The following is a 27,186-nucleotide window of genomic DNA, read 5'->3' as shown; positions in this document are numbered from 1 at the left end:
AATGCTTTGCTAAATAAAACCCATCAGGGAGTTCGGGCTTTTTGAGCACTAGCTGTCCCGGACTCCTTGATGATGCCTTAGAATAAATGCTGCACTTGCCTTCACCACAACCCAGTGTCAGCAGATGGGCAAGTGCACCCAAGTTGGTTCAGCAACATACCTACTATATTTAAATGACCTGATTTTGCGAGCGTCTTCTACTAGGGCTGCCGTTCATCAGGAATAAGACCTCTTACTCACTTTTCTGCCCCTGGCACACAGAGGGGCATTAATTAATGCTTTTTTGTTAAAGGAAATTAAATGAACTGCACTGTATTTTTTTTTTCTAACCCCATCTCTCAGTTTCTCAACAGTTAAAGGTTGATAAGAATACCTGTTCCTCTATAACTCACAGTGCCAAAGACACCACATGGGGGTGAGAAGGAAGTGGGGGCGGGGCTGGCTCTCTCTGCAACCATCCAGGTAAGTTACTGGGAGAGGAGGTTCCACAACCACAAGGACAGGTTAACCGCCATCTCCCACGTTCCAGAACTGTGAAGCTGCTTCCAGAACTCAGGTCCAGAAAAGACAGCTGCTCTGCTGGGTGTAGTCTTTGCAGTGGCTTTTCAGGGCTTCTGAAATCTGAAATCTCCTATGAGGAAAGATGCTTTGGGGAAAGTCCAAGGTATTATTGGTAACTACCAATATCATTATGCTGACAGGCAAACCACCAGGAAGAAACGGAAACGGAAGCCCGTGAGCCACAACTATTGAAGCCCGTGCACGTAGAGCCCGTGCTCTGAAATCTACAACAAAGAATAGCCCCTGCTCGCCACAACTAGAGAAAGCCTGCACGCAGCAACGAAGACCCAATGCAGCCTAAATAAATCAATTAATTTTTTAAAAAAAGATCAACCAAAAAAAAAAAACACCCCCAAACTTAACTCTTACGTTAAGCAATGTTCCACCCTCTGTCCCCACTAAACCTCTCACTAGGGTTACTGTTGTTACGGCTTCCTCCCTAAGGCTGGATAAGCTTTGGGTCGAAAGCTCTTCCCCCAGCCTCTCCCTCCAGCTGGCTCAGAAACATCTCAGAGCCACAGTGGGGCTGGACAGCTCCCAAAGGATGCCTCATTCACCTCCGCATCCTCGGTTCCTAGAACAACATCTGGCTCCTTGTAGATATTCAACAAATGTTTGTGTAATTGACCTGAAATGATGCTTAACAGAAATATGTTCCATTTCCATCCAGCGTGGACCTGAACTCTTGACAGTCACGTTCTCACCAGACTGCATACATCCGGGGACCCCTACTCACATTTGAGCTCCAGGGACTGTCATTTACAACAGAGAATAACGGAAGTACCCCCACCCCCGGGGACTGCGATTGCCATGCTACCCCACCCTTTCCAGTCTTATAAACCAGGAAAAAAATAAGCAATCTTGGAAGACTAAGTGTGCATGACCTATTTATTTGAACAATCAAATATTTACTAAGTGCCTGCTAGCCTGCATAGAATAGAAATCCTTGTCTACAAAGACCTTGTTAATGAGTTGAGGAAACCAGGCATATAATGAAAAGGTAACTAACAAAAGGAGGCAGCATGCGATGAATGCCAAATTAACGAGACAGCCGCCAATAAACACTATGAGACTCAAAGGAGGGGGCCATGGCCATGGCTGGGGAGACCAGACTTAAGACATGTCTGAAGTCCTAGACCAGCAATAGAAATCCAGGTGAGTCAGAAGCAGCCTTCACTCATGGGGTTTAAGGATCCGAACTAATTACAATATTTATTTCCTGCTTCTCTTCTGATGAAGCTGATAGCACACAGGTCAAAAGCAGAGCAGCAGGAGAAGCAAGAAAAAAACACAACAACTCTGTGAGCAACATACAAATGCCAGGTGGCTACACTACACAGATTTTGGCCAAGCTCAGCCTGGTATCTGGGACACACGCACCTGTCAATAGGAGGCCTGAACATATTCTCATATTTGCAAACGTTTTATTTGAACCATACCTACAGACACCTCCACATGACCTGTGCAAAGAGAGGGATGCTAGAGGGTCCATATCCTTAAAGTCTACCACCCCAAAATCATTGCTCAACATCTACCAAGGGCACTGTGATTTTCTGGCAGCGGGTCTATTTTCCTGATCATGTTTTCCTGCAGCTAGCTAGCAATGACGCTGCGTTCCCCGAGCACATATGCACCGACAGATGGTGTAAGAGGACCAGAATCACATTAACTACTCCAGAGAAGCCAGCTTGGAATGCAAATGTAATCTGGAGGAGAGTTAAACAGGGAAAATCAGGAACTGTCTCTGCAGTTTGACTGCCACACACAGAATGAAATGTATTCCTAGGGAGCCAAACTACGTCTCCTGCCGTACTTCTCAAGGAGCGGCCCGAACATCGCGTTGTGTCCTTGTGTTATCTCACCACTAGAGGATGGAATCCTTGCGAGTGAAGGAAAACATCCTATGTCTCTTTAGGTACACATCACCAGGCACCATCAGTGCTCGCGAAATGTGTGAGATGGGAATTAATAAATTAATGGATAAATAAATGACACGAATGTGGGAAGCATGTACCGTGACTGTCCTCATTTGAGCAAACGTCAATCTGAATGGGGACACAGTGTGTTGCGTACAAACAGAACTTCTTCTGACTCCTGGCTCTAAAGCAGCTGCTGACCAGAGCTGCACAGACCAGAGACCAGCCAGGCGGAGCGCAGAACACCGGGACTTTGCTTCTCTCTGCTTCTTGGAGGCCAGGTCACTCAGCACATGTCCAATTAACTACAGGGGAAACGAGCTAAGAGTTCTTTTTTCAAACCACCCACCTCTCTCTCTTGCTGCTGACCCTGTTTCTAAAAGGAGCCAAGGAAAGAAAGCTTTCTCCCTTGCATTAAACAAGATGATTATAGGAGCTCTCTCCCGCTCCTTTAGCAATCTGTCTCATGGGTTCAGCCCAAAAACAAGGAGAAATGAGAGATAGTCTGTCCCGACCGAATGTTAACAAAATTAACTTCTGTCCTAACTCAGACTAAAGTAATGAAAGAATTGGTTCTGATAAAATCAGACTCAAGAAAGCAGAGGTTACTAACTCTTGACATTTTTGCTTTTCAGAGGAATATACTGCAAAGAGCACAGAACGTAATTTAAAGCCCTGAGTGCTCGTCTTGTCTGTTATTAACAAAGGGGAGGATCTTGGGTAAGTTACTTTACGTTTCTGAGCCTCAGTTTTCTCATCTAGAAGATGAAGCCATTAACCCCAAATGTCCTTTCCAGGTCTATTTGCAAGAACCCCAAAACCAAAGGTATCACAGTAAAAGTCACTTGGCTATCAAGTAATATGTATTCTGAAATTACTACTCATGTATCATTATTATTTATTATTATTATGACTCATTCTATAAGTAATTCTGTGTGTCACACACAAAGCAAAGAAAGACAAGTTGAAGAGCCTCTAGTTAATTTTTTAGTCATTATTAATTTATATTTATATAGAGCTGTGCTTTTTCAAATCAGTAAAATTATTTCATTTGTTCCTCTCTGAGATAGGAAGGGCAGATTATCATTCCCACTTAATAAACAAGAAAAATTTAAGTAATTTCCCAAGGCACAAATTGTGCTGTCAATAACCTAGTGCTACAGAGATAAATCCACTTAAAATCACAGAGTTAAATTTCTGGGAGAACAGTGTGATGTTAAAAAGCTTCACCAGAGACACTTACTTCAGCTCGTTGGTTTCCATGCCTTGGGCAATGGCCATGATGATCCCGCCATGGTCTCCCCATGTGTAGTAGTGAGGTCCAGGAAGAGCCTGAAGAGAGAGAGCCAGTGCTGACGTCACTGCCATGGAGATGGCCGGGCATAAATGGTACACACCACACACACACGTGCACACACACTCAGGCACACACATGCACACACACAGCAGGGATATCAACCACCTGAATACAACTTTTCCATTTCCAGAGCACTTCACAGCCATTCTCTCATCTGAACCACACAGCCCTGGGGCTGGGCAGAGCAAGTTCTCACATTCCAATATTTTTTTGCCAAATGAAGAAACTGGAGTTCCTATTAAAGTGGCAGACTGTAAACTGCAGAGGCAGGAGTCAAACCCACATCTCTGACCCTCACCAAGCAGCTATTAAAAATTAACCAACTAGAGTTCTGGTTTTTGACTGTGACAGGTATAAGCCCACTACAGCCCATCCTTCTTGTTAATTACAACTAAAAAATTTGGACAAAATATTCAATACAAAAAGACAGCTACCCGAGGATGCTGAAAAGTAAACAAAATAAGGCAGTTTATGAAGGGGATTTAAAACCTGGAGAAACTACCCAAACAATTGGGGCTTCCTGGTACACCTGTGCCCTGAGGGAATGCCCCAGCCTAGAATACGTTAGTCCCAGCCAGGCAGCTAAACCATCAATGGAAACTTTCTGCCTAAGGAGTCAGGAAAAGAAGCCCCTGCATGACGGAGAGAATGTAGCTGGAATCCCAGAGGGGAGAGCATGAGGAAGTAAACCCTCTAATTCCGTGGATGGACTCACATATGTTTCAGCCTAACCCCTAAACTGTATGTGTGGGGAACAGACCCAAACTAGCACAGAAAAGACTTAGCCATCTGAACTGAGATCTCCAAAGAATGCAAGGCAAAAGTTACAGTCCGAATCTGAACAGGTTCATTACATGCTGAAACGAAAACAGCAACATCCTCCAGAGGATTTCATTTCATGTCCGGGATGCAATCCAAAATCACTCAACATACAAACAGATCGGTAAAAAGTCTCCAAGTCTCCAGAGAAAAGACAATAAATGGGTGCTAGTTCCAAGATGATCCAAACGTTGAAATTACCAAAGACTTTAAAACAGTTCTTATAACTGTGTTCCATGAGGTAAAGGAAATGAGCAAAAGAAAAGAATTCTTCCCAGAGAAGTGGAAACTATTTTTTTTAAAGGAATGAATTCTAGAACAGGAAAATAAAATATCTGAAATAGGAAATTCACTGATGGGCTCAGTGACAGAATAGAAATGACAAAGGAATTAGTGAATTTAAAGATAAATACAGAACAGTAGAAATGATCTATGCTGGGACTTCCCTGGTGGTCCAGTAGTTAAGAATCCGCCTTCCAATGCAGGGGACATGGGTTCAATCCCTGGCTGGGGAACTAAGATCCCCCATGCCACAACTAGAGAGCCTGTGTGCGGCAACTACAGAGCCCACGCGCTCCGGAGCCTGCACGCCACAACTAGAGAGAAGCTTGCGCACCACAATGAAGAGCCCTCACATCTCAACAAAAGATCTCACGTGCCACAACTAAGACCCGACACAGCCAAAAATAAATAAATATATATTTTTAAATGATCTATTCTAAAGAACACACAGAATAAAAGACTTAAAGGAAAAAAGCCCCAAGAAACTGTGGGACAATAACAAAAGGTCTATGTCTAATTGGAGGCCAAGATGAACAAGAGAAAGGGACTGAAGCAGAAAAAATATTTGAAAAAATAATGGCTGAAAATTTCCCAAATATGGTGAAAAAGATAAATTTATAGATTCAAGAGATCGATGAATCACACGATCATCACAAAGAAAACCACACCTAGAGACATCAAAACAAAACTGCTGAAAACCAAAGATAAGGAAAAAATATCGAAGCATCTTAAGGAAAATGACACAATACATACAAGAAAATGGTAACAAATGATTATAGATTTCCCATCGGCAGAGAGCACATCTTTAAAGTATAGACACACCTTGGAGATACTGTGGTTCAGACCACCACAATAAAGCAAATACCAAAATGAAGTGAATCATATGAAGTTTTTGATTTCTCAGTGCTTATGAAAGTTATGTTTGCAGCATCCTGTAGTCTATTAAGTGTGCAACAGCATTATGCCTACATAAAACAATGTACACACCTTAATTAAAAGTGCTTTACTGCTATTAAAAAAAAAGCTAAGCATCATCTGAGCCTGCAGCAAGTCACAGTAGTAACATCAAAGATCACTGAACATATATCACCATAACAAATATAATAACAATAATGAAAAAGTTTGAAATATTGCAAGAATCACTAAAATGTGACACAGACACAAAGAAGGCAAATGCTGCTGGGAAAATGGCACCGATGGACGTGCTCGATGGAGGGTTGCCACAACCTTCAATGTGTAAAAAATACAATATCTACAAAGCACAATAAAATGAGGTATGCCTCTACGGAAAGAAAATTACTATCAATCCAGCACACAACATCAAACAAACACATCCCCCAGGAATGAAAGTGAATTACCGAGATTCTCAAATGAAGGAAAATCAAGAAAAGGAAAACCAAGAGAACACACAGCTAGTAGATCTGCTCCACAACAAATGCTAAAGGCATGTCATCAGGCTGCTGTGAAATTTACAGAGGGAAACAGGGATCTTCAGGAAGGAAGGAAGAGCAAGGGAAATGGTAAATATCTGGGTGCATATAAAAGACTGCTTTTCCTCTTAAGTTCTTTAAAATCCATACGATGATTAAAGCAAAAACAAAGACATTGCTGAGTTTTTCAATATGTGTCAATGTGATAAAAAATGAATACAAAAAAGTTGGGAGAAGAGAAAAGGGATTTATTTGGTTGCAAGGTTTCTAAATTTGATGTTAAGTGTAATATTATGTTAAATGCAGTATTAATTCAAAAAAGACTATGAAAGATTAAATATATATGCTGTAATCCTTAGAGCAACCACTAAAAAAATAATAATACTACAAAGAAATATAATCAAAAAGATAATATTTAAATAAAAATAGAATACTAAAAATACCTAAATAATACAAAAGGAGGCCATAAAGGAGGAACAGAATAGTTTTTAAAAATGAAATTTAAATAAACAAATACATAAAATATTAAACCTAAATCCAACCATATCAATAATTATATTAAATGTTAATGGCCTAAGCATTTAGTTAAAAAGCAGAGCTTATCAGAATAAATTAAAAAGACCCTCACTATATGCTGCCTATAAGAAACACTTCAATGTAAAGACACAGATGGGTAGAAAGTAAACGGATAGTAAAAGATATATTATCCAAATAGTAAACATAAGACGGTTAAAGTGACTTTCAGTATCAGATAAAAAAGACTTCAAGACAAAGGGTATTACCATAGATAAAGAGGAATATTCCATAATGATAAAGGGGACAATAAATCAGAAAAAATAATTATAAATGTGTAGGTACATAATAACAGAGCGTAAAAATACATGAAGCAATATTGATAGGATTTAAAGGAAAAAAAGACAATTCCACAATCATAGCTGGAGATTTTACCACCAACAATTTACAGAACTGCAATATATAGCAATTTATGGAACTAGCCCCCGCCCAAACTGCAATATGTAGCAATTTATGGAACTAGCCCCGAAGTATGTAGAAGGTCTGAACAAGTATCAACCGCCTTCATATAAATAACATCTGTTGAACACTGCATCCAACAACTGCAGAATATACACTCCTTGCTAACGCACATGACATATTCACCAAGACAAACCACATGTTCGATCACAAAACAAGTCCCATTAAGTTTAAAGGACTTGAAATCATATGAAGTGTATTATCTGACTACAAGGAAATTAAGATATCTATGAAAACATCAAATATCTGAAAACTAAACAACCCTTTTCTAAATAACTTATCAGACAAAGACAAAAACCAAAAGGGACATTATGAAGTGATAAAAATGTTCTGGAATTAGATAGTGGTGATGGCTGCACATCACATCACTTGTGAATATACCTAAAACTACTGAACCATACATTTTAAAGGGGTACATTTTATTGCATGTGAATTACATCTCAATTTTAAAGGGAGACATTAAAAAATATTCTGAGGGCTTCCCTGGTGGCGCAGAGGTTGAGAGTCCGCCTGCCGATGCAGGGGACACGGGTTCGTGCCCACATGCCGCAGAGCAGCTAGGCCCGTGAGCCCTGGCTGCTGAGCCTGAGCATCCGGAGCCTGTGCTCCACAATGGGAGAGGCCACAACAGTGAGAGGCCCGCGTACCGCAAAAAATATATATATATATATTCTGAACTGAATGACAACGAAAACAACACATCTAAATTTGCGGCATACAGCTAAAGTAGTATTTACAGGGAAAATTAGGGCTGCAAATGCCTACATAAGAAAAGATCTAAAAATCAATAACCTAAAGTTATACCTTAACAAGCTACAAATAGAAAAGCAAAGTAAATCCAAAGTATACAAGTATAAGGGAAAGGTAATACTACAGAGGAGAAATCAACAAAATAGAAAACAGACAACAGAGAAAATTTAAGCCAAAAGCAGGTTCTTTGAAAAGATCAATAATATTGACAAACCACTAACTAAAGTAATCAAGAAAAATAGAGGAAAAAAATACAAATCACCAATAACAGGAATGAAAACAGGTTATTACCACAAATCCTACAGACATTTTAAAACATTAGAAAATACCTTGAGTAATTTTAAGCCAACAAATTCAATAAATTTAGATGAAAGGACAAATGTCTGAAAATATACAACTCACCAAAATGGACATAAGTAGCAGAAAATCTGAATAGTTCTCTATCTGCCTGAGAAACAATTTCTAAACAAAAACATTCCCAAGAAGAAAACTTCAGGTCCAGATAGCTTCACTGGTATATGATTCAAGAAAAAAAACACCATTCTTACACAAACTTTATCAGAACATAAAAGAGGAAGAATTGCTGCTCAGTTTGTTTTATCCTAACACCAAAACCTGACAAAGACATTACCAAAAAATAAAAATAAAAAAAAAATTACCAAGCAATATCTCTCATAAGTAACACCTTTTAAAACCTTTTAAAAACTACTAGCAAATCAAAACTAACCTTACAGGGGCTTCCCTGGTGGCACAGTGGTTAAGAATCCACCTGCCAATGCTGGGGACACGGGTTCAAGCCCTGGTCCGGGAAGATCCCACATGCTGCAGAGCAACTGAGCTCGTGCGCCACAACTACTGAGCCTGAACTCTAGAGCCCACGAGCCACAACTACTGAGCTTGTGAGCCACAACTACTGAAGCTCACGCATCTAGAGCCTGTGTTCCGCAACAAGAAAACCCACCGCAATGAGAAGCCTGCACACCACAACGAAGAGTAGCCCCCGCTTGCCACAACTAGAGAAAACCTGCGTGTGGTAACAAAGACCTGACACAGCCAAAAATAAATTAATTAATTAATTTTAAAAAATACTAACCTTACATTAAAAGGATAATATATTGTAACTAAGTAGGGTTCAAGAATTATTCTAGTAATTCCAGGATAGTTTAATATTCAAGAACCAATAAATGTACTACACACCATATTACATATTACATTTGTGATACTGTGATATAAGAAGATATATAAACTTTGGTCTTTGTTCTGGGCTCCTGGTGAGAGGGCCTAAAATCTTTGTAATTTCCTAAGTGATGAAGAGAAATAGGAGCACCTTTTGTTTTAATATTTGGTCTTGGACCCCAGTTCCTGACACAGAGCTCCTAAAACCCTTGTAATTTTCTGACTGATGGGGGTGACAGGAGTGTGTCTTACACAGAGCTCCTACAGCCCTTGTAATTTCCTGGGTGATAGGAGAGTCTCTTGTCCTAATGAGGAGACTCACGGTGGGCTCCTGGACAGTACGGGGGCTGGTCAACAGAAAGACTAAGCATGATTAGAAGCTTGAAATTTTCAGCCCCACCTCCATCCTCCCAGGAGGACAGAGGGGCTGGAGAGTGAGTTAATATTTAATCACGCCTATGTGATGAAGCCTCCATTAAAACAGATAAATAACAAGGACCTACTGTATAGCACAGGGAACTATATTCAATATCCTGCAATAAATCATAATGGAAAAGAATATGAAAAATATATATATATAGAACTGAATCACTTTGCTGTACACCAGAAACTAACACATTGTAAATCAACTATACTTCAATTTAAAAAATAAATACATAAAGTCAAATGATTAGTAAAAAAAAAAAAAATCCCTAAACTGCAGGATTCAGAGAGCTTCCAAGTTGGTGAACACATCCACATGCTGGAAGAACAGCACACCCCAACTCTGTGGGGACAGAAGCTCCATGGCTGGGACCCTTCTGGACCCTGACCTATGTACCTCTTCATCTGGCTGTTCATTTGTATCCTTTGAAATATCCTTTATAATAAACGGGTAAATGTAAATAAATATTTCCCTGAGTTCTGTCAGCCATTCTAGCAAATTACTGAACCCAAAGAGTGAGTCGTGGGAACTCCCAGTTTATAGCTGGTCAGTCAGAAGAACAGGTGACAACCTGAGACTTGCAACTGGCGTCTGAAGTGGGGTCAGGTGGGGCAGTCTTGTGAGACTGAGCCCTCTGGGTCTGTGCCAACTCCAGCTAGCATGTGTCCTGACTGAATTGTAGGACATCAGTGGGTGTCTGAAGAGTTGGAGTACTGCTTGCTGTGATGGGAAAACTTCCATACATTGGGTATCAGAGGTATTCTGAGAGTAAGGGAAAAGAGTTTTTCCTTTAACATGATACACCATATTACATATTACCATATTATTACATATTAGGGAAGGGAAGAGAAGGAAGAGAGAAAAGGAGAAGTAAAACAAATAAAGATCAGAAAGGAAGAAATAAAACTGTCCCTATTTGCAGATGATACAACTGCTTATACTGAATCTACAAAACAACTACTAACACTAATGAATTATTTTAGCAAGGTTGCAGAATATAAGGTTAATATATAAAAATCAACTGTCTTCTTATATACTATAGCAAAAACTGAAAAATGAACTTTAAAGAAAGTCCCATTTACAGTAATACCAAAAAATAAAAATATCTAGGAATAAAGCTAACAAAAAGAAAGTATATAAGACCTCCACATTGAAAACTATAAAATATTGCTAAGAGAATTTTTTTTTAATGGCGTAACACACCACATTCATGGATTAGAAGACCCAGTAGTGTTATGATGTCAATTTTCCCCAAATTGATCTATAAATTCAATGTGATCCCAGTAAAAATCCCAACAGGATTTATAGCAATTGACAAGCTGATTCTAAAGTGTTATGTGGCAACAAAAAGAAAAAAATACCTAGGGATTAACCTACCTAAGGAGGTAAAAGACCTGTACGAAGAAAACTATAAGATACTGATGAAAGAAATCAAAGATGACACAAAAAGATGGAGAGATATAACATGTTCTTGGATTGGAAGAATCAATACTGTGAAAATGACTATACTACCCAAAGTAATCTACAGATTCAATGCAATCCCTATCAAATTACCAATGGCTTTCTACACAGAAAATTTCACAATTTGTATGGAAACACAAAAGACCTCGAATAGTCAAAGCAATCTTGAGAAAGAAAAATGGAGCTCGAGGAATCAGGCTCCCTGACTTCAGATTATACTACAAAGCTACAGTAATCAAGACAATATGGTACTGGCACAAAAACAAACATTTAGACCAATGGAACAGGATAGAAAGCTCAGAGATAAACCCACGCGGCACCTATGGTCACCTAATCTATAACAAAGGAGGCAAGAATATACAAGGGAGAAAAGACAGTCTCTTCAGTAAGTGGTGCTGGGAAAACTGGACAGCTACATGTGAAAGAATGAAATTAGAACACTCCCTATCACCATACACAAAAATAAACTCAAAATGGATTAAAGACCTGAATGTAAGGCCAGACACTATAAAACTCTTAGAGGAAAACACAGGCAGAACACTCTGACATAAATCGCAGCAAGATCTTTTTTGACCCACCTCCTAGAGTAATGAGAATAAAAGTAAACAAATGGGACCTAATGAAACTTAAAAGCTTTTGCACAGCAAAGGAAACCATAAACAAGATGAAAAGACAACCCTCAGAAAGGGAGGAAATATTTGCAAACGAAGTAACTGACAAGGGATTAATCTCCAAAATATACAAACAGCTCATGCAGCTCAATATAAAAAAAAAACAAACAACCCAATCAAAAAATGGGTGGAAGACCTAAATAGACATTTCTCCAAAGAAGACAGATAGATGGCCAAGAGGCACTTGAAAAGATGCTCAACATCACTAATTATTAAAGAAATGCAAATCAAAACGACAGTGAGGTATCACCTCACAGTGGTCAGAATGGCCATCATAAAAAAAATCTACAGATCATAAATGCTGGAGAGGGTGTGGAGAAAAGGGAACCCTCATGCATTGTTGTTGGTGGGAATGTAAATTGGTACAGCCACTATGGAGAACAGTAGGGAGGTTCCTTAAAAAACTAAAAATAGAACTACCATATGACACAGCAATTCCACTACTGGACATATACCCAGAGAAAACCATAATTCAAAAAGACACATGCACCCCAGTGTTCACTGCAGCACTATTTACAATAGCCGGGACATGGAAGCAACCTAAATATCCATCAACAGAGGAATGGATAAAGAGGATGTGGTACACATATATGATAGAATATTACTCAGCCATTAAAAGGAACGAAACTGGGTCATTTGTAGAGACGTGGATGGACCCAGAGACTGTCATACAGAGTGAAGTTAAGTCAGAAAAAGAAAAACAAATATCATATATTAATGCATATATGTGGAATGTGAAAAAATCGGTACAGATGATCTTACTTACAAAGCAGAAATAAAGACACAGACATAGAGAACAAACATATGGATACCAAGGGGGGGGGTGAATTAGGAGATTGGGATTGACATATATACACTATTGATACTATGTATAAAATAGACAACTAATAAGAACCTATTGTATAGCACAGGGAACTCTACTCAGTGCTCTGTGGTGACCAAAATGGGAAGGAAATACAAAAAAGAGGGGATATATGTATATGTATAGCTGATTCAGTTTGCTGTACAGTGGAAACTAACACAATATTGCAAAGCAACTATACTCCAATAAAAATTTTTTTTAAAAGACACATGCACCCCAATGTTCATTGTAGCACTGTTTACAACAGCCAGGACATGGAAGCAACCTAAATGTCCATTGACAGAGGAATGGATAAAGAAAATGTGGTACATATATACAATGGAATTATTACTCAGCCATAATAAGGAATGAAATTGGGTCATCTGTAGAGACGTGGATGGACCTAGAGACTGTCATAGAGTGAAGTAGGTCAGAAAGAGAAAAACAAATATCATATATTAATGCATATATGTGGAATCTAGAAAAATGGTATAAATGATCTTACTTGCAAAGCAGAAATAGAGACACAGACGTAGAGAACAAACGTATGAATGCCAAGGGGGAAGGAGGGTGGCATGAATTGGGGGATTGGGATTGACATACATACACTGTTGATACTATATATAAAATAGATAACTAATGAGAACGTACTGTATAGCTCAGGGAACTCTACTCAGTGCTCTGTGGTGACCTAAATGGGACGGAAATCCAAAACAGAGGGGATACATGTATACATATAGCTGATTCACTTTGCTATACAGTAGAAACTAACACAACATTGTAAAGCAACTATACTCCAATAAAACTTAATTTAAAAAAAATTTTTTTTAATGTGGTTAGACAAAGGAACGAGAAAAAGTCAATGTAATTTTATAAAGAACAAAATTGGAAGACTTACTGTACTTGATCTCAACCCTTACTCTAAGTCTTCAGTAATCAAGACAATTTGGTTTTGGTGAAGAGATAGGCATATAGATCAATGGAGCAGAACAGAAAGTCTTGAAAGAGACACACACATATGGCCAATTGATTTTCAAACAGGTACCAAGGCAATTTGATGCGGAAAAGAGAAGTCTTTTCAACAAGTGGTGCTTGACCAATAGCATGTTTATAAGGAAAAAATGAGTATCAACCCTTCCCTCACACCAGATATACAAATTAACTCAAAATAGATCATAAACCTAAACCTAAAGCCTAAAACTATAAAACCTGTAAAAGAATACGTAGGGGACAATCTCTGCTAACTTGGGAAGGACAAACATTTCTCAGAACAACAAAGCACATAAAACATAGAAGAAAAGAACTGATAAATTAGACTTTACCAAAATTAAAAACACTTGCTCTTCAAAAGACACCTTTAAGGAAACAAAAAAGCAAGCCACAGACTAGGAGAAAACACTTATCACACACATAAAAGACTTAAATTCAGAATATATTAAAAAAAAGACCTCTTACAGCTCAATAAGAAGACAAACACAGCTCTTCAAAATATATAAAAGATTTGAACGGACACTTCACAAAAGAGTTTTAAATGACCAATGAACACATGAAAAGAAACTCAACATCAAAAAGAAAAAAAAAAACAGAAGCTCAACATCATTAGTCATCAAAGAAATGCCAATTAAAACCACAATGAAATATCATATGCAGTTATTAAAATGTCTAAAATTTAAAACATTGACCATATCAAGTGTTGGCATGCACCGGAAGCAATCAGAACTCACACACTGCTGGTGGAAACATGAAACAGTACATCCACTTTGGAAAACAATTTGATACTTTAAAATAATCTGGTAATTCCTTTAAAAGCTAGACATATCTACCAGGTTGCCCACTCATTCCTTCCTACGGTATCTACCCAAGAGAAATAAAAATATATGTCCACCTAAAAACCATGCAATTAAATGTCTGTAACAACTATATTTGTAATCAGCAAAAACTAGAACGTCCATCAATCAATGAATGGATAAAGAAACTGTGGAATATCCCCACAATGGGATACTGATCAACAATGAAAAAGGAAAGAATCACTGATAAATGAAACAACATGAGTGAACCTCAAAGCCAAAAGACTGCATCTGTATGAGTCCATTTACACAGAATTCTAGAAAATGCTAATAGTCTGGAGGGATGAGGGTAGAGACCAGAATGAATTACAAAGGGACTCAAAGAAACTTTGGTGGGTGATGCAACTGTCTTAATTGTGGTGTGGGTGAAGGTGTAGTGATGGTGATCGATCCTGATCAAATTATATACTTTAACTATGTGCAGCTTACTGTACATGAACAAAGTTTGTTTTTTTTTTAAGTGCAAAAAAGGAACTCTGTGGATCTGAGAATTTGCACAACTTATTAGTAGGAGAAGGGAAACAAGAATTCTAGTCATCAGTTTTCTAGACAGCATCTGTCAACTGCATCCCATTTCCTCTTTCCTGGCCACCACCTATCCCCCTCACACACTCGAGAATGTCCCTCTAAAGAGAAGGCTGCCCGTGGGGACTCAGATGCCCGCTCACACAGACAGTCTCCACCTTTTCATCCCCTACTTAGTCCCTGCTAGCTCCAAAACTAAGGTCCCTTGTGCGACGGCTGCCTCTTGGCAGGTGCGGAGCATGCCTGGCGGGAGGCGCTGACAGCTGCCCCAGCATTAGCCAGACGACACCACTTCACTGGAGGAGGAGCAAGACACTGCTTTCTCCCCAGAAGGAAATCACTTGCAGATGTTCAAATCCCAGATTACACCAACATCAGAAGGTACGAACAAACCACCAGCCTATCTGCAGAGGAGAGAACACCCAATTTCAAAAGGAATGTCCAGCTCCAGGGAAGAGGAAAGCCGCTGCTTAATCTTTCCCGTGGAAGCTAGACAAGGATGCCCCGAAAATTCCAACATGTTCACACTTTTTGACTACTCTGGCCTTAACAATCTCCCTCATCCGAATACGTAATTATGTTTCCTACCATACTGTACAGCTGTGTAGTCCTTACACACACACACACACACACACACACACACACACACGCATGCACATACACGCACACACACACAATGTGTGGAGGGACAGCAAGCCCTACCTCAAACGAGATAAGGTATGTGACAGGCCAAGACCCAAACAAATGCTGGGCATTACTACTGCTTTACATACTATGTATTTCACTCTGCAAGTGTATGTATTGCATTCCCAGGAAGGGCACCATGAGGATGGGAGCTGTCTGCTGGTTCTCCCGAGAATCCCACAGCCCTCCTGACATCACGTCCGGCCTGCGAGAGATCTGGTGAGTTCTACCCCAGCAGCTCCCTGCACACACAGCAGAGCACCACTGAAAGCGGCCCCTACAGAATGAGACCAGATGCCCGTCTCCCTGATGGGAGACTGGTGAAAAACACTTTTTTTTTTTAAACAAGTTTGGGAATTCTCTAATGTCCAAGGCTGAGTTAGCATTTGGGGACTAGAGAACTAGCCCCACCTTCAGAATTGGTACAATCAGCTCCTAAGGATCCAAATTCGTCACACAACCTTCAGGCAAAAGCAGCCTCCTTCCACAGCACAGCGTCTGCCGTAGCCCGGAGTGAGACGGAGCGCCTGCGCAGCACAGCCAGTCAGGGAAGGGGGCGGGGCAGGGGCTTGGCTTTAACTTCGCTAATATGCAAAAATAAGTAAGAAACCAGGGTCAGCCCTGATACCACTACAAATACGTGACAATCTGCCGATGGATTCAGCAAACAGTTACTGAGCACCATGTGTCCATGCCAGACGCTGCTAGGTCCCAGGAGTAAAGACGTGACAGAACAGACACTGCCTTATCCTTACGGAACTTATAATCTTGCGATATTTACACAAATTCACAGTTGTTTTTTAAAAAGTTTGTTTTGGATTCAAAGTAACAGTTTTGGCAAAATCACAAGCCCACATCACGGGGTGTGAATACAAATCAGCTGACCCTGTCAGTGTGGCTCCGGGTACCTCTCCTTATTTTATAATCATACTTGGCGTCATTGGCCTCCACCACCAGCCGTGTGTGTCCCTGAAATGTCAAGGCACAGTCCACATTCTCCCACAAACAAGGGCAGGGGTTGCGGAGGGAGGGGGCTGACCTCTCGCCACCGGGCTCCAGCACTGCTGGAGATGTACACGTTTGTCTTGCTTGCCAAGTTCTTTCCCACTGAACCTAAAATGCAAGAAGACTAATTATTTTTAATGTCAAGAATACGCCAGATAATCACCTTGCTCAACCAGAAATTCTGAGTCATCTCGCACTAAGATGTCTCAGAACCACGAACAGCCAGTATTGCCCTAGGTGGCAGCGGTCACTGTGTACTTGGCTGCACGTAACCCAATAGCTTAACCCGTCAGTGAGAACAGGCAAAGCCAACTTACCCGTGGCGATGACGAGACCGGGAGCCGACTCCTTGGACAGGATGGGCATCCTTCGGAGCTGGAGGCTGAGCAGCTGGCTGAGCCGCTGGGCCAGGTGGAGGGAGCAGCCCTGGGAGAGCTACAGAACACAAGTTCAGGAGCCGTCAGCACGCGACGCGACACGGAGGTCTCCCTCGAAACGCCGAGGCCTCCTGGGCCCACGCTGCAGTCGGCACAGAGGAAGGAGATCCGGCCCAAAGGAGACCAGAGCCACAGCCTGGCTGTCCCCACACTACCCCAGGTGGACATGATCATCTGAACCACATAAATGCCTCTCATGGAAGAAAAGAGAAAAATCCTAAGAAAAAATTCCTTCTGAGACTCTCAGAGAATAGCAATTAGAAATCAGTGCCATATATAAAATAGATAACCTACAAGGACCTTCTGTATGGTACAGGGAACTATACTCAATATCTTGTAATAACCTACAATGGAAACGAATCTAAAAAAGTGTGTGTGGGGGCTTCCCTGGTGGCACAGTGGTTGAGAGTCTGTCTGCCGATGCAGGGGACACGGGTTCGTGCCCCGGTCCGGGAAGATCCCACATGCCGTGGAGCGGCTGGGCCCGTGAGCCATGGCCTCTGAGCCTGTGCGTCCAGAGCCTGTGCTCCGCAACGGGAGAGGCCACAGCAGTGAGAGGCCCGCGTACCGAAAAAAAAAAAAAAAGTGTGTGTGTGTATATATACATATAATATGTGTGGGGATGTGTGTGTGTGTGTGTGTGTGTGTGTATATATATATATATATAAAAATATATATATATATACACATATATATATATATAACTGAATCACTTAGCTGTACATCAGAAACTAACACAACATTGTGAATCAACTATATTTCAATAAAAATTAAAAAAGAAATTAGTGCCAACTCAAGTAGATAGGAAAGCTTTCACTTTCTCATGTTACCTAGAATTTCTCTCATGTCATTCGAAAGAATGAAAGAGAATGAAATGATTTCATGGTACTTATTTTCTAAGTCAATGAAGATGTATTTCAAATGTGATTTAAGCAACTCTGTCAGAAAAAAAACTAAGAATCAGAAGTCAGAAAATCTCACTGATAAGCTCCCAGATGTACAACACATATGAGATATAAACACCAAAAGAGTCACATTAAACTTTTTTAAGCAGTCTGCATTTGTACGACAAGTCTTCACGTGTCCTCTGCAAGACTTCAGGTTATTCAAACTGGCTTCCATCACTTATGCTCAGATTTTAATAGCTCTGCAAACAAGGCCTTTTGCTATAGGGTCATACCTGATTCTCCCGGCCAGAAAGTGACTGTCAAATGTTACGTAGCCTTGTCTGGTGTTCTAGATGGGGTATCTCTATGTGCTTAAGTTACAGGTAAAAACTGACATGAGTTGCTAGATATACTTATTTTTATAACAAAAGGATCTCTCTAACAAATATCTGTCTTGCTAGCATCAATGTTCAGCAAATAAAAACTGGAGCAAATTAGGCTGAGTCTCAAATACCTGCCAACTCACCTTTTCTGTCACCACCTCAAATCAGAAGCAGAAACTAAAAGCTGATTACTAATTGTTGTACAGTTCATAAATAAACTGATCAGTCAGGGAAATAAGCAGCTGGATTTTAACAATAGTATTCATTTTATTTAACCAAGGTTTGGACCCCTACCACATGCTCCAAAACCTATATCGTGCAGTGAAACAACACCTAGGTGTTTATCTGCACCTACTTATAACCTGCCTCTCTCCAAAGCTAGACTCGATGTGGTAAGTCCAGACCTGTTGCCAAATAGGGAAGAAAAATCAAGAAGTACAAAAAAAAAAAAAAAGAAAAAGAAAAAAGATCAAGAAGTACATTCTAGAACAAGAGTCTCCAAAATAATCTTCCCAAGGACCACGGATACAGCACACAAGAGAGTCAATACACTTAACCATGGGCAAATGAAGTTCAAAAATCCAAAAGACCAGGTAATTGCCTAACTAAAATGTTTTGGTTTCTCCAAAAATGAGTACTACTCTTTTTTTCCAAGTTCCTTCCGCCTGCCTACTTTACACACCCTAGATCCCCTAGAGAAATGAAAATGGAGGTGTGGGGTGTCACATGAAGCCAAGGACCACGATCACAGACTTCTCCCCAGGGAAAAGGAAGGAGCCACTTAAGCGAATGGTAACACTGAATGGGACCAAATAACACATTTTAGTATTATGAGCTTTTCAGATGAAGCGACAGGTAGGGAAAACTGTAGAATCCTAAATTATATTCAGGGAGGAATTTTAAAAGATGTTCCCCAGCAAATCACTTTGCTGTACAGCACAGGTCCCCAGACTTTCTTGGTTCCCAGCACAACTGGTATCTCAGTAATTTTTTTTATAACAGCCTCAGGTCAGAAGAAATACCAATGTTTGTTTTTTTACATAGTTAAGTCCAAACAACTTAATAAGTATACATCCTAATAACCTAGCAGCAGTTTGAAATAATATTGTGTGTGTGTGTATAAATTGAAAGAAAACAAAATTTTATTTCATTCTTAAATAACCAAAATTACTTAATAATAGTATATAGACACCTTTTGGGCACTGCACATCTTCTCAAACTTTGGAATCTAATCAGATATCACTACCATCATTTCCTGTGCCAACCTGATTTTCTTACTTGCTTTTTATCACATCAAATGCCAAAAATCCAGCTTCACAAAGATATGTCATCAAAAGACATATAGCATGAGCTAATGTTGAAACGGTGAACTAACTCAAGATAGTAATTCACATGGTGACCAACAGATGTCAAGTATCACAGTTTTTCCCTCAAAAACTTAAAATATCCCATGGTGCCCCTGTGAGTTCACTATGGCATCCCAAGGCATCTTGAGGCAGAGTTTGGGAACTGTTAAGAGTAGAACTACAGTTAAAAGTGTGTATTAACAATCCAAACAAGAGCAAAGTATCTATACCTCACAATTGATTTTCTCTCCATATCCCGTGAAGGCTGGGGCCTGAAGGAATTCCCAGGTCCCCCCTTTGTCAAAGGTGATGACTGATCTCATGTTCTCTTCATTCATGGAACCATTAATCAGAGTAGCAATGTAGACTCCCTGTAACCCCTCGACGCGGTGGAAGTCAGCAAATGGTTCATTTGCAAAATACCTACATTAAGAGAAAATGAAACAGCTGTGAGCATGAATTCATCATTTGCTTGGCATGTTCTTATTTTAAATAACATAAAATTGAACCATTTTAAAGTACACAATTCAGTGGCATTAAGTACCTTCCTAATGTTATGCAACCATCATCACTGTGTAGTCCCAGAATATTTTCATCTTCCCAAAGGGAAACCCTGGACCCACTGGCAGTCATGCCCCACTTTCCCTTTCCATCCCAGACACTGGCAACCACTGATCAGTTTTCTGTCTCTATGGATCTGCCTCTTCTAGATATTTCATATAAATGGAATCATACAATTTGTGGCCTTTTGTATCTGGTTACTTTCTCTTAGCATAATGTTTTCAAGGTTCATCCATGTTGTATCAGTACTTCATTCCTTCTTACGGCTGAATAATCTGTCCTTTTAAAAAAGTGATGTTTTGTCATTTTGAAGGCCAAGATGCTCACCTGACCTATCACTCCTCACGTGGGGTTCAGAATGATTAATACAACACGGAAAAGTTGATGTCAGAGTCACATTTATTTCTCCACTAATGAAATTGACCCCAAATCCTCTAGTGAGCCCTGACAAACAGGAAACCTTAAACCAAACTCACCGATACTAATTATAGTGCTGGCCTATTCACAATAGCCAAGACATGGAAACAACCAAAATGTCCGTCAACAGAGGAATGGATAAAGAAGACATGGTACGTATAGACAATGGAATACTACTCAGCCATAAAAAAGAATGAGATATTGCCATTTGCAGCAACATGGATGGTCCTAGAGATTATCATACTAAATGAAATAAGTCATAGAGAGAATGACAAATACCATATGATATTACTTACATGTGGAATCTAAAATATGACACAAATGAACCTATCTATGAAACAGAAACAGACTCAGACATAGAGAAGAGACTTGTGGTTGCCAAGGGAGAGGGGGTGGTGAGAGAGGGAAGGATTGAGAGTTTAGGGTTAGCAGATGCAAACTATTATATACAGAATGGATAAACAACAAGGTCCTACTGTATAGCACAGGGAACTATATTTGACATACTATGATAAACCATAATGGGACTGAATATAAAAAAGAATGTATACATATGTATACCTGAATCACTTTGCTGTACAGCAGAAATTAATACGTTGTAAATCAACTATTCTTCAATTTAAAGAAGTATAGTGTTGAGGCTTACAATCTAACCCAATCTATAGGAATATAGCTAAGGGGTTACACAGCCACTGTCCAGATACTTAACAACTAATTAGCCAAAACCCTGGTCAGACGGAAGCCGATAGGATTTGTCTGGGAGCAAAGCAGAACCCCTTTCCCAAAGGCATGGTATATCTAACAAGGATGGCTCTGGAAACCTTGAGGTTATGCTTATTAACAGTGAAGCAGAGAAGACGACCCTCCCGGGCCTTAACTGCTACCCCAGATACTGTAATTGCCCTGGGAAGAAGTTTTGTTCTAACATGGTACACACGTTACAAACAGAACAGATCTCTGAGAAAGGGTAGCCACAGTTCACACGTGGCTTGTAAAACCGGAAGCGGGTCCTTTATTTGGAGGGTTCTGGGCCACTGGGCTTTGTAAAAAAGCACAGAACTGCGCTCTCCCTTTATCTGTCATACAAATGTCGAGCTGGATGATGGCTGGCCACCTCAGACAGGAAGACGCACACAGCAGTGGCAGGGCCACCCCAGCTGAGAGGCGGAGCAAGGTCCTCCAGAAAACACCAGCGCTGAGACCAAACGTTCGGATGCGTGGTTTCCTTAGGTCTGTTTTAGTTGTTTTTCAGTTGCTTCCTTAGGAACGGGCCCCTCGTCTGCTCCCCCCTGCCCTCCATTCACCTCGGCTCTGCTGCTTGTGATCCTAGCATCGTGAGGTCCCCGTATCGGCTTCTTTCAATTTATCTGGGAGGTCTGGATTTCTCTCGTTTTCAGGAGCCCTGTTTCTCCCCCTGGTCTCTCTCCTGGTGTTTTATTTTTTCAATCCAAGCAGAAGCCTAGCCTCTGTACGTCCCACGCTCCTCCAGGCCCCAGTCCACCCTGTCATCTCCCGCTCTGACGCCTTGCACCCTACAACTACCTGACTTACCCAAGCATCTCCCCCGGAGAGTCCGTTTTCTTCCGTTTTCTCTCCCTGGCTCTCACCACTTGCTCTTCCCCTCGCCAGGCAGCTCACCAGGTCCCCCTCAACCACCCTCAGCCCAAAGCCAGCACATCCTCAAGATGCCCTGTGGGCCCACCACGTCTGTCTCTCCATCTAGACGCTGCCTCCACTTGGCACCTCTCACAAGGTCAGGGTCACCCCTGCTGAGAATTCCTCCTCCCGGTCTCTAAGTAAAGAGACCCAGGTCCTCGGCACCACACGTTCCCACTGAGCTCAAAGAAGAGCTCGTTTGGTTTGGTGTGGTTTTCTGTTTTGTAAGTTAAGCCCAGCCTGTCCACATAACCTGCTCCTTCACCCCCGTCCCATGTCATCGTGCTGAGATGGAGACGCAGCCGACAAAGGTCATTCAATTGAGTACATCTGAACATCTCCAGTCCCGAGATAAAATCTGAAGAAAAAAAAATAAGAAGGCCAAGGAGGATGTCAGTCTATGAACCTTGACGTAAATCTATTTTCACTTTCCTAACTGGACCGAGCGGTGAGGCAGGGCAGGCAGCCGGGGAGGAACGTCTGTAACTGCATAAAGGGCCATCTGTCTGTGCGCAGGGGTCGCGTGGCCACGTCACTGAGGTTCCCGCTTCCTGGGGAGCCACTCGCTTCAGCTTCGGGCCCCTGCCCTGCCCTGCCGTCTCCATCCTTTAGAGCTGACAAATGCAGAAGCCAAGCCGCGACTTATCAGCCCCATAGCTGGAGGCTCTCAAAGGTGACAAACAAGAGTCAGCAAAAGGCCAGAGAGAGAGTGGTTCATGATTTCAGTTATGAAAAAGGAAGGACACTATTACTCACCCATACAGAGAAATGAAGTCTTGACTGACACGTGTTACACGTGGATAAACCCTGAAAACGTTACATGACAAAGTGAAGCAGACACAAAGGCAGACACAAAGGTCAGGTGTTACGGCATGATTCCATTTATATGAAACAGGACAGGCAACTCCGTAGCGACAGAAAGTAGCCTGGTGGCTGCCAGGGGCTGGAGGAGGGGAGAGTGGAGAGAAACTGCTGAACGGGTAAGGGGTTTACTTTGGGGGAAATATAAATGTAAATGTTTGGGAATTAGATCAAGCTGGGGGTTGCACAACATTGTGAATGTGCTGTGTGCCACTGAGTTGTTTATATTAATAACATGGTTAACATCATGAGCATTTCACTTCAATAAATCAAAAAAAAAAAAAAAGCCACAGGACCAGCCGGAAGGGTCTGGACCAGCCGTGACTGACCAGAACGACCTGAGGATGAATCAGGGCAGGAATGGTTTATAACACAACATAAGACACTGAATAATAAGTAACCTGTGGGAGGGGGGAGGGACCCGGAATAAATAAATAAATAAATAAATAACCTGCGAGTCTACACCGGGGAAAAAAAAAGTAAGGAGTAAAAGATGACAGCACCTCCAAAGGAGAAGAAACAGGGCGTAGAAAAGCATATCAGAGACCACACAGAAAGTTCTCTGCTTGGATATCTAATAGGCATCTCCAAACCAGAACTCTTGATCTTTTCCCCACACCTGCACCTCGCCCAGCCCTCTCCGTCAGTCTGAAACCATCACTGCAGCAGCAACCCCGGCCAAGCAGTGGTGGGTCCCTGACTCCTCCTTCTCTCATACTCCATGTCCAGTCCATCAGCAAATGGTCAGAATTTGACCATTTCCAGCATCTCTACTGCTACCGCCCCGGGGTCCAGCCAACCTCCATCTCCACTGGCCTGGTTTCCGGCAGTGCTCTCACAGCTGGGCGTCCCCCCCGCCCGACACATGAAAGTCCGCCTCCACTCATGTCCCCACCAGACACGTGAAAGTCCGCTGTCTAATTTCCACACGGCATCCAGGATGGCTTCTTTAAAAGATAAGTCACGTGAGCGTTCACTGAAAATTATTTATTAACACTACCCATTTACGTTTTATGCACTTTTCTTTACATAATGCAATTCACAGTTTTTAAAATGGTGTCCAAAAAAACGTAACAGGTTAAATCAAATAATGTCCAGCTTCTGGTCAAAACCCTCCATCGTGCTTAGAAGAAAAAACAGGGAATTCCCTGGCGGTCCAGTGGTTAGGACACCGCACAAAAAAAGAAGAACAGAAGAAAAAGATAAAGTTCTTTCTACACCCTTGAGGGCTCTACACAACCTGAACCCTGCTCTCTTGGTTCCTGTGTCTTGGGGATGCTCTCTCCCCTCCACCAGCTGTTTGATCCACCCTGGCCTCCTCACTGCTCCTAAAATAAACCAACAAAGTTCCACCTCAGAACCCCCATGCCTGCTGTTCCCTCCGCCTGCAATGCTCTTCCCCGGGGTATGTGCCCAGCTCCCTTCCTCGTGTAATTCAGGCACCTGCTGGAATGTCACCCTCGTGAAACAGCCTTCCACGACCAGCCAATATAAAGTAATACCCGCGTAACCCTCTGTCCTCTTATCTCGCTTTATTTTTTTTCTCAGCGCTCACCATTATCAGCAGATCACATATTTGTTTATATTCTGTTTTCCCCCAGTTAGAACAAAAGCTCCATAGAATGCGGGGCCTCGTCCTGAGTTTTCCTTGCTGGATACAATATCTCATGGCTGTACACGCAACATCGCCAGGCACCAGGCAGCAGCATACTTGCTGAATGAACTGATGACTGAATGAACTGGCAACGTGAAGAGGGACAGTGGGCAGCAAGGACCTGCCCTCTGACCTGGTGGTCACGGCCTTTTGGGCCAGACCTCACTGCAGACCAGTCAGTCAGCTCCACCGGATGGCTCTTCCCAAGAGCACAGAGTAAACGTAATCACAGTCAGACACACACAAGTCTGGTTTGTCACCCGATAAATGAGAATAAATGGGCTTGTGGCACCAATGCCCCCACGGATTCGTGGCATCCACCCCTCCCAAACCCCGGACTCCTCCACGACCCAGAGAACACCCGTTACTGCAGGACAACTCCAGGCATGTGATTTACTGACAAAGGATCGGTGATGGTGGTGTCTTTCCACAGACACCACAGAACAATACCTTGCAGTTACTGAAAAACAGAGTAATGATGTCAATTAACCAGAGTCACACAGAAGCAGGGCCTTGCGGCCACATATACCAGCTGGTCTGGAGTTGATGATGATTTGCAAGCGCTCTTTCCCACTGGCTCTGAGACCACAAAACCAGGTAACTGAATGAAGGGAACCCAAAGGAGGGGCTGACACTGTGGCGGTGACCCTAAGTGTCACCCAGGCAGTGGTGCTCAGCCTGTGCATCACATAAACGTCACCTGGGGAGCTTCTGAAAATCCTCACACACCCCTCACACCCCAAACCAGATAAAATATAATTTCTAGGAAGGGGAGCCAGGCATAATCGGGGTTTCTGAAACCTCCCTGCCGAGGTGAGTCCAAATGTACAGCTAACGTTGAAAACCACCCATCCAGAGGTCGTGCGGGGCTGTAAGAACGCAGGGAGGGCCTCCCGGTCTCCTTACCTCACCAAGGTGTCACTGCCTGCCCCTGCTGGGCTGTAATAGAGCACATTCTCCAAGGACAGCGAGAACTTCAGCCCCTCCGCCTCCGAGATGTACAGGTTGGTGCGGTTGTTATTGTGACTGACACACACAAACACCTGGTCCTCGGAGGCGTCCGCAATGTAATATTCCTTTGGCATCAGAAGTCAGAAAAGACAGAAGTCAAAAAAACCACACAGGCCCTGTGGACTGTCCCAGCGCACACTAAAGCAATGACTTCCAAAGGTCCCAGTGAGGACTGCGGGCTCGGAGCCCACGGAAAGCCTCCCCACGTTGGGAAAGAAGCTTGGCCGACTCTCTCTTTGGAGACCCTGAGGCTGCCTTACGGCCGGAGCAAACCCCTTCTTGGCAGGTGGGACACAAAATAAGAATGGGCCCTGAACTCCAAACATGACCCAGAAATCGCTTTTAGTTAATAATGTCTCCCTATCATTAGTACAAAGTACAACATGGATTAATGTGCATTCCCTTCCCTCTTATTTTCTCTAAGGTGACTATAGGAAGGCAGAGCCCAGAGAAAGCAAAGAACAGACAAGCATGTTCTCCGTCACACCCTCCTCTTAGCTACCAACCTTCCATTACACCAACTCCGGGCATCAAGGCCTCCAAAGGCCACCTCCTCCCCGTGGTCACTTCTCTGATGACCCGGTCCACACTGACTTTCCCTATCGCTCCCTATGTTCTAACACGTACTGCACAGTCAAGCCTTTGACTGTACATGGTTTCTTCCTCTGCTCTGCTCTCAGGCTCTCCAACCCATCTGTTTCTAAAAGGGTGAGACTCAAATCCTATCCCCTTTTGGAACCTCACCATCTGTGAGCAACACAGCAGGTACTTAATAAATAACTACTGCTGTCACTAACCTCTCATTCCTTCAGCACTAGCACACTGAGACCATTGACTCTGGTTCCAAACCTCTCTGCCAATCCTTCTCCACTTAAAGCAAATTAAGGCTCCCATTCAGCTCCACTTCAAAAAGTGAAGAGGGAGAAAACAGACCAAGATGCCCAAAGCATAATGGTTCTCTCTCTCGAGACCGATCTAGAAAGTGACTTCAGGGAGACTCCATCAGGTATCCATCCCCCATCACCCTCCCTCTAACCTCTGCACGAGGACAACGGCACTCCTTCCCACCCCGGCGTGGACCCCACTCACATTAATAGGATATCTTGTGACAAACTGGGCTGCTCGCATGGGCTTGCGGCCAAAGGAGACCCAGAGCTGGACAGAGGATGGTTGCAGACTGCCGAAGAGATGC

The 27,186-nt window shown here is 42.1% G+C and overlaps 1 protein-coding gene across 1 annotated transcript in view; it reads right to left on the bottom strand.

Moving 5' to 3' along the window:
* SORL1 (sortilin related receptor 1) overlaps nt 1–27,186 on the bottom strand; it is a 160,701-nt gene that overhangs the window by 87,495 nt on the left and 46,020 nt on the right. Inside the window, exons 7-12 of the mRNA XM_060160633.1 lie at nt 27,084–27,185; nt 25,890–26,059; nt 20,065–20,257; nt 17,099–17,216; nt 16,816–16,889; nt 3,721–3,809 (exon numbers count right to left, since the gene is read on the bottom strand). Of these exons, the coding sequence (XP_060016616.1) occupies nt 3,721–3,809; nt 16,816–16,889; nt 17,099–17,216; nt 20,065–20,257; nt 25,890–26,059; nt 27,084–27,185 (746 nt within the window). The remainder of the gene's footprint in view (nt 1–3,720; nt 3,810–16,815; nt 16,890–17,098; nt 17,217–20,064; nt 20,258–25,889; nt 26,060–27,083; nt 27,186) is intronic.

Source organism: Lagenorhynchus albirostris, chromosome 9 (genome assembly GCF_949774975.1).
Source record: "Lagenorhynchus albirostris chromosome 9, mLagAlb1.1, whole genome shotgun sequence".
NCBI classification, from domain to species: domain Eukaryota; kingdom Metazoa; phylum Chordata; class Mammalia; order Artiodactyla; family Delphinidae; genus Lagenorhynchus; species Lagenorhynchus albirostris.
This window is presented reverse-complemented; position numbering and strand designations above follow the sequence as displayed.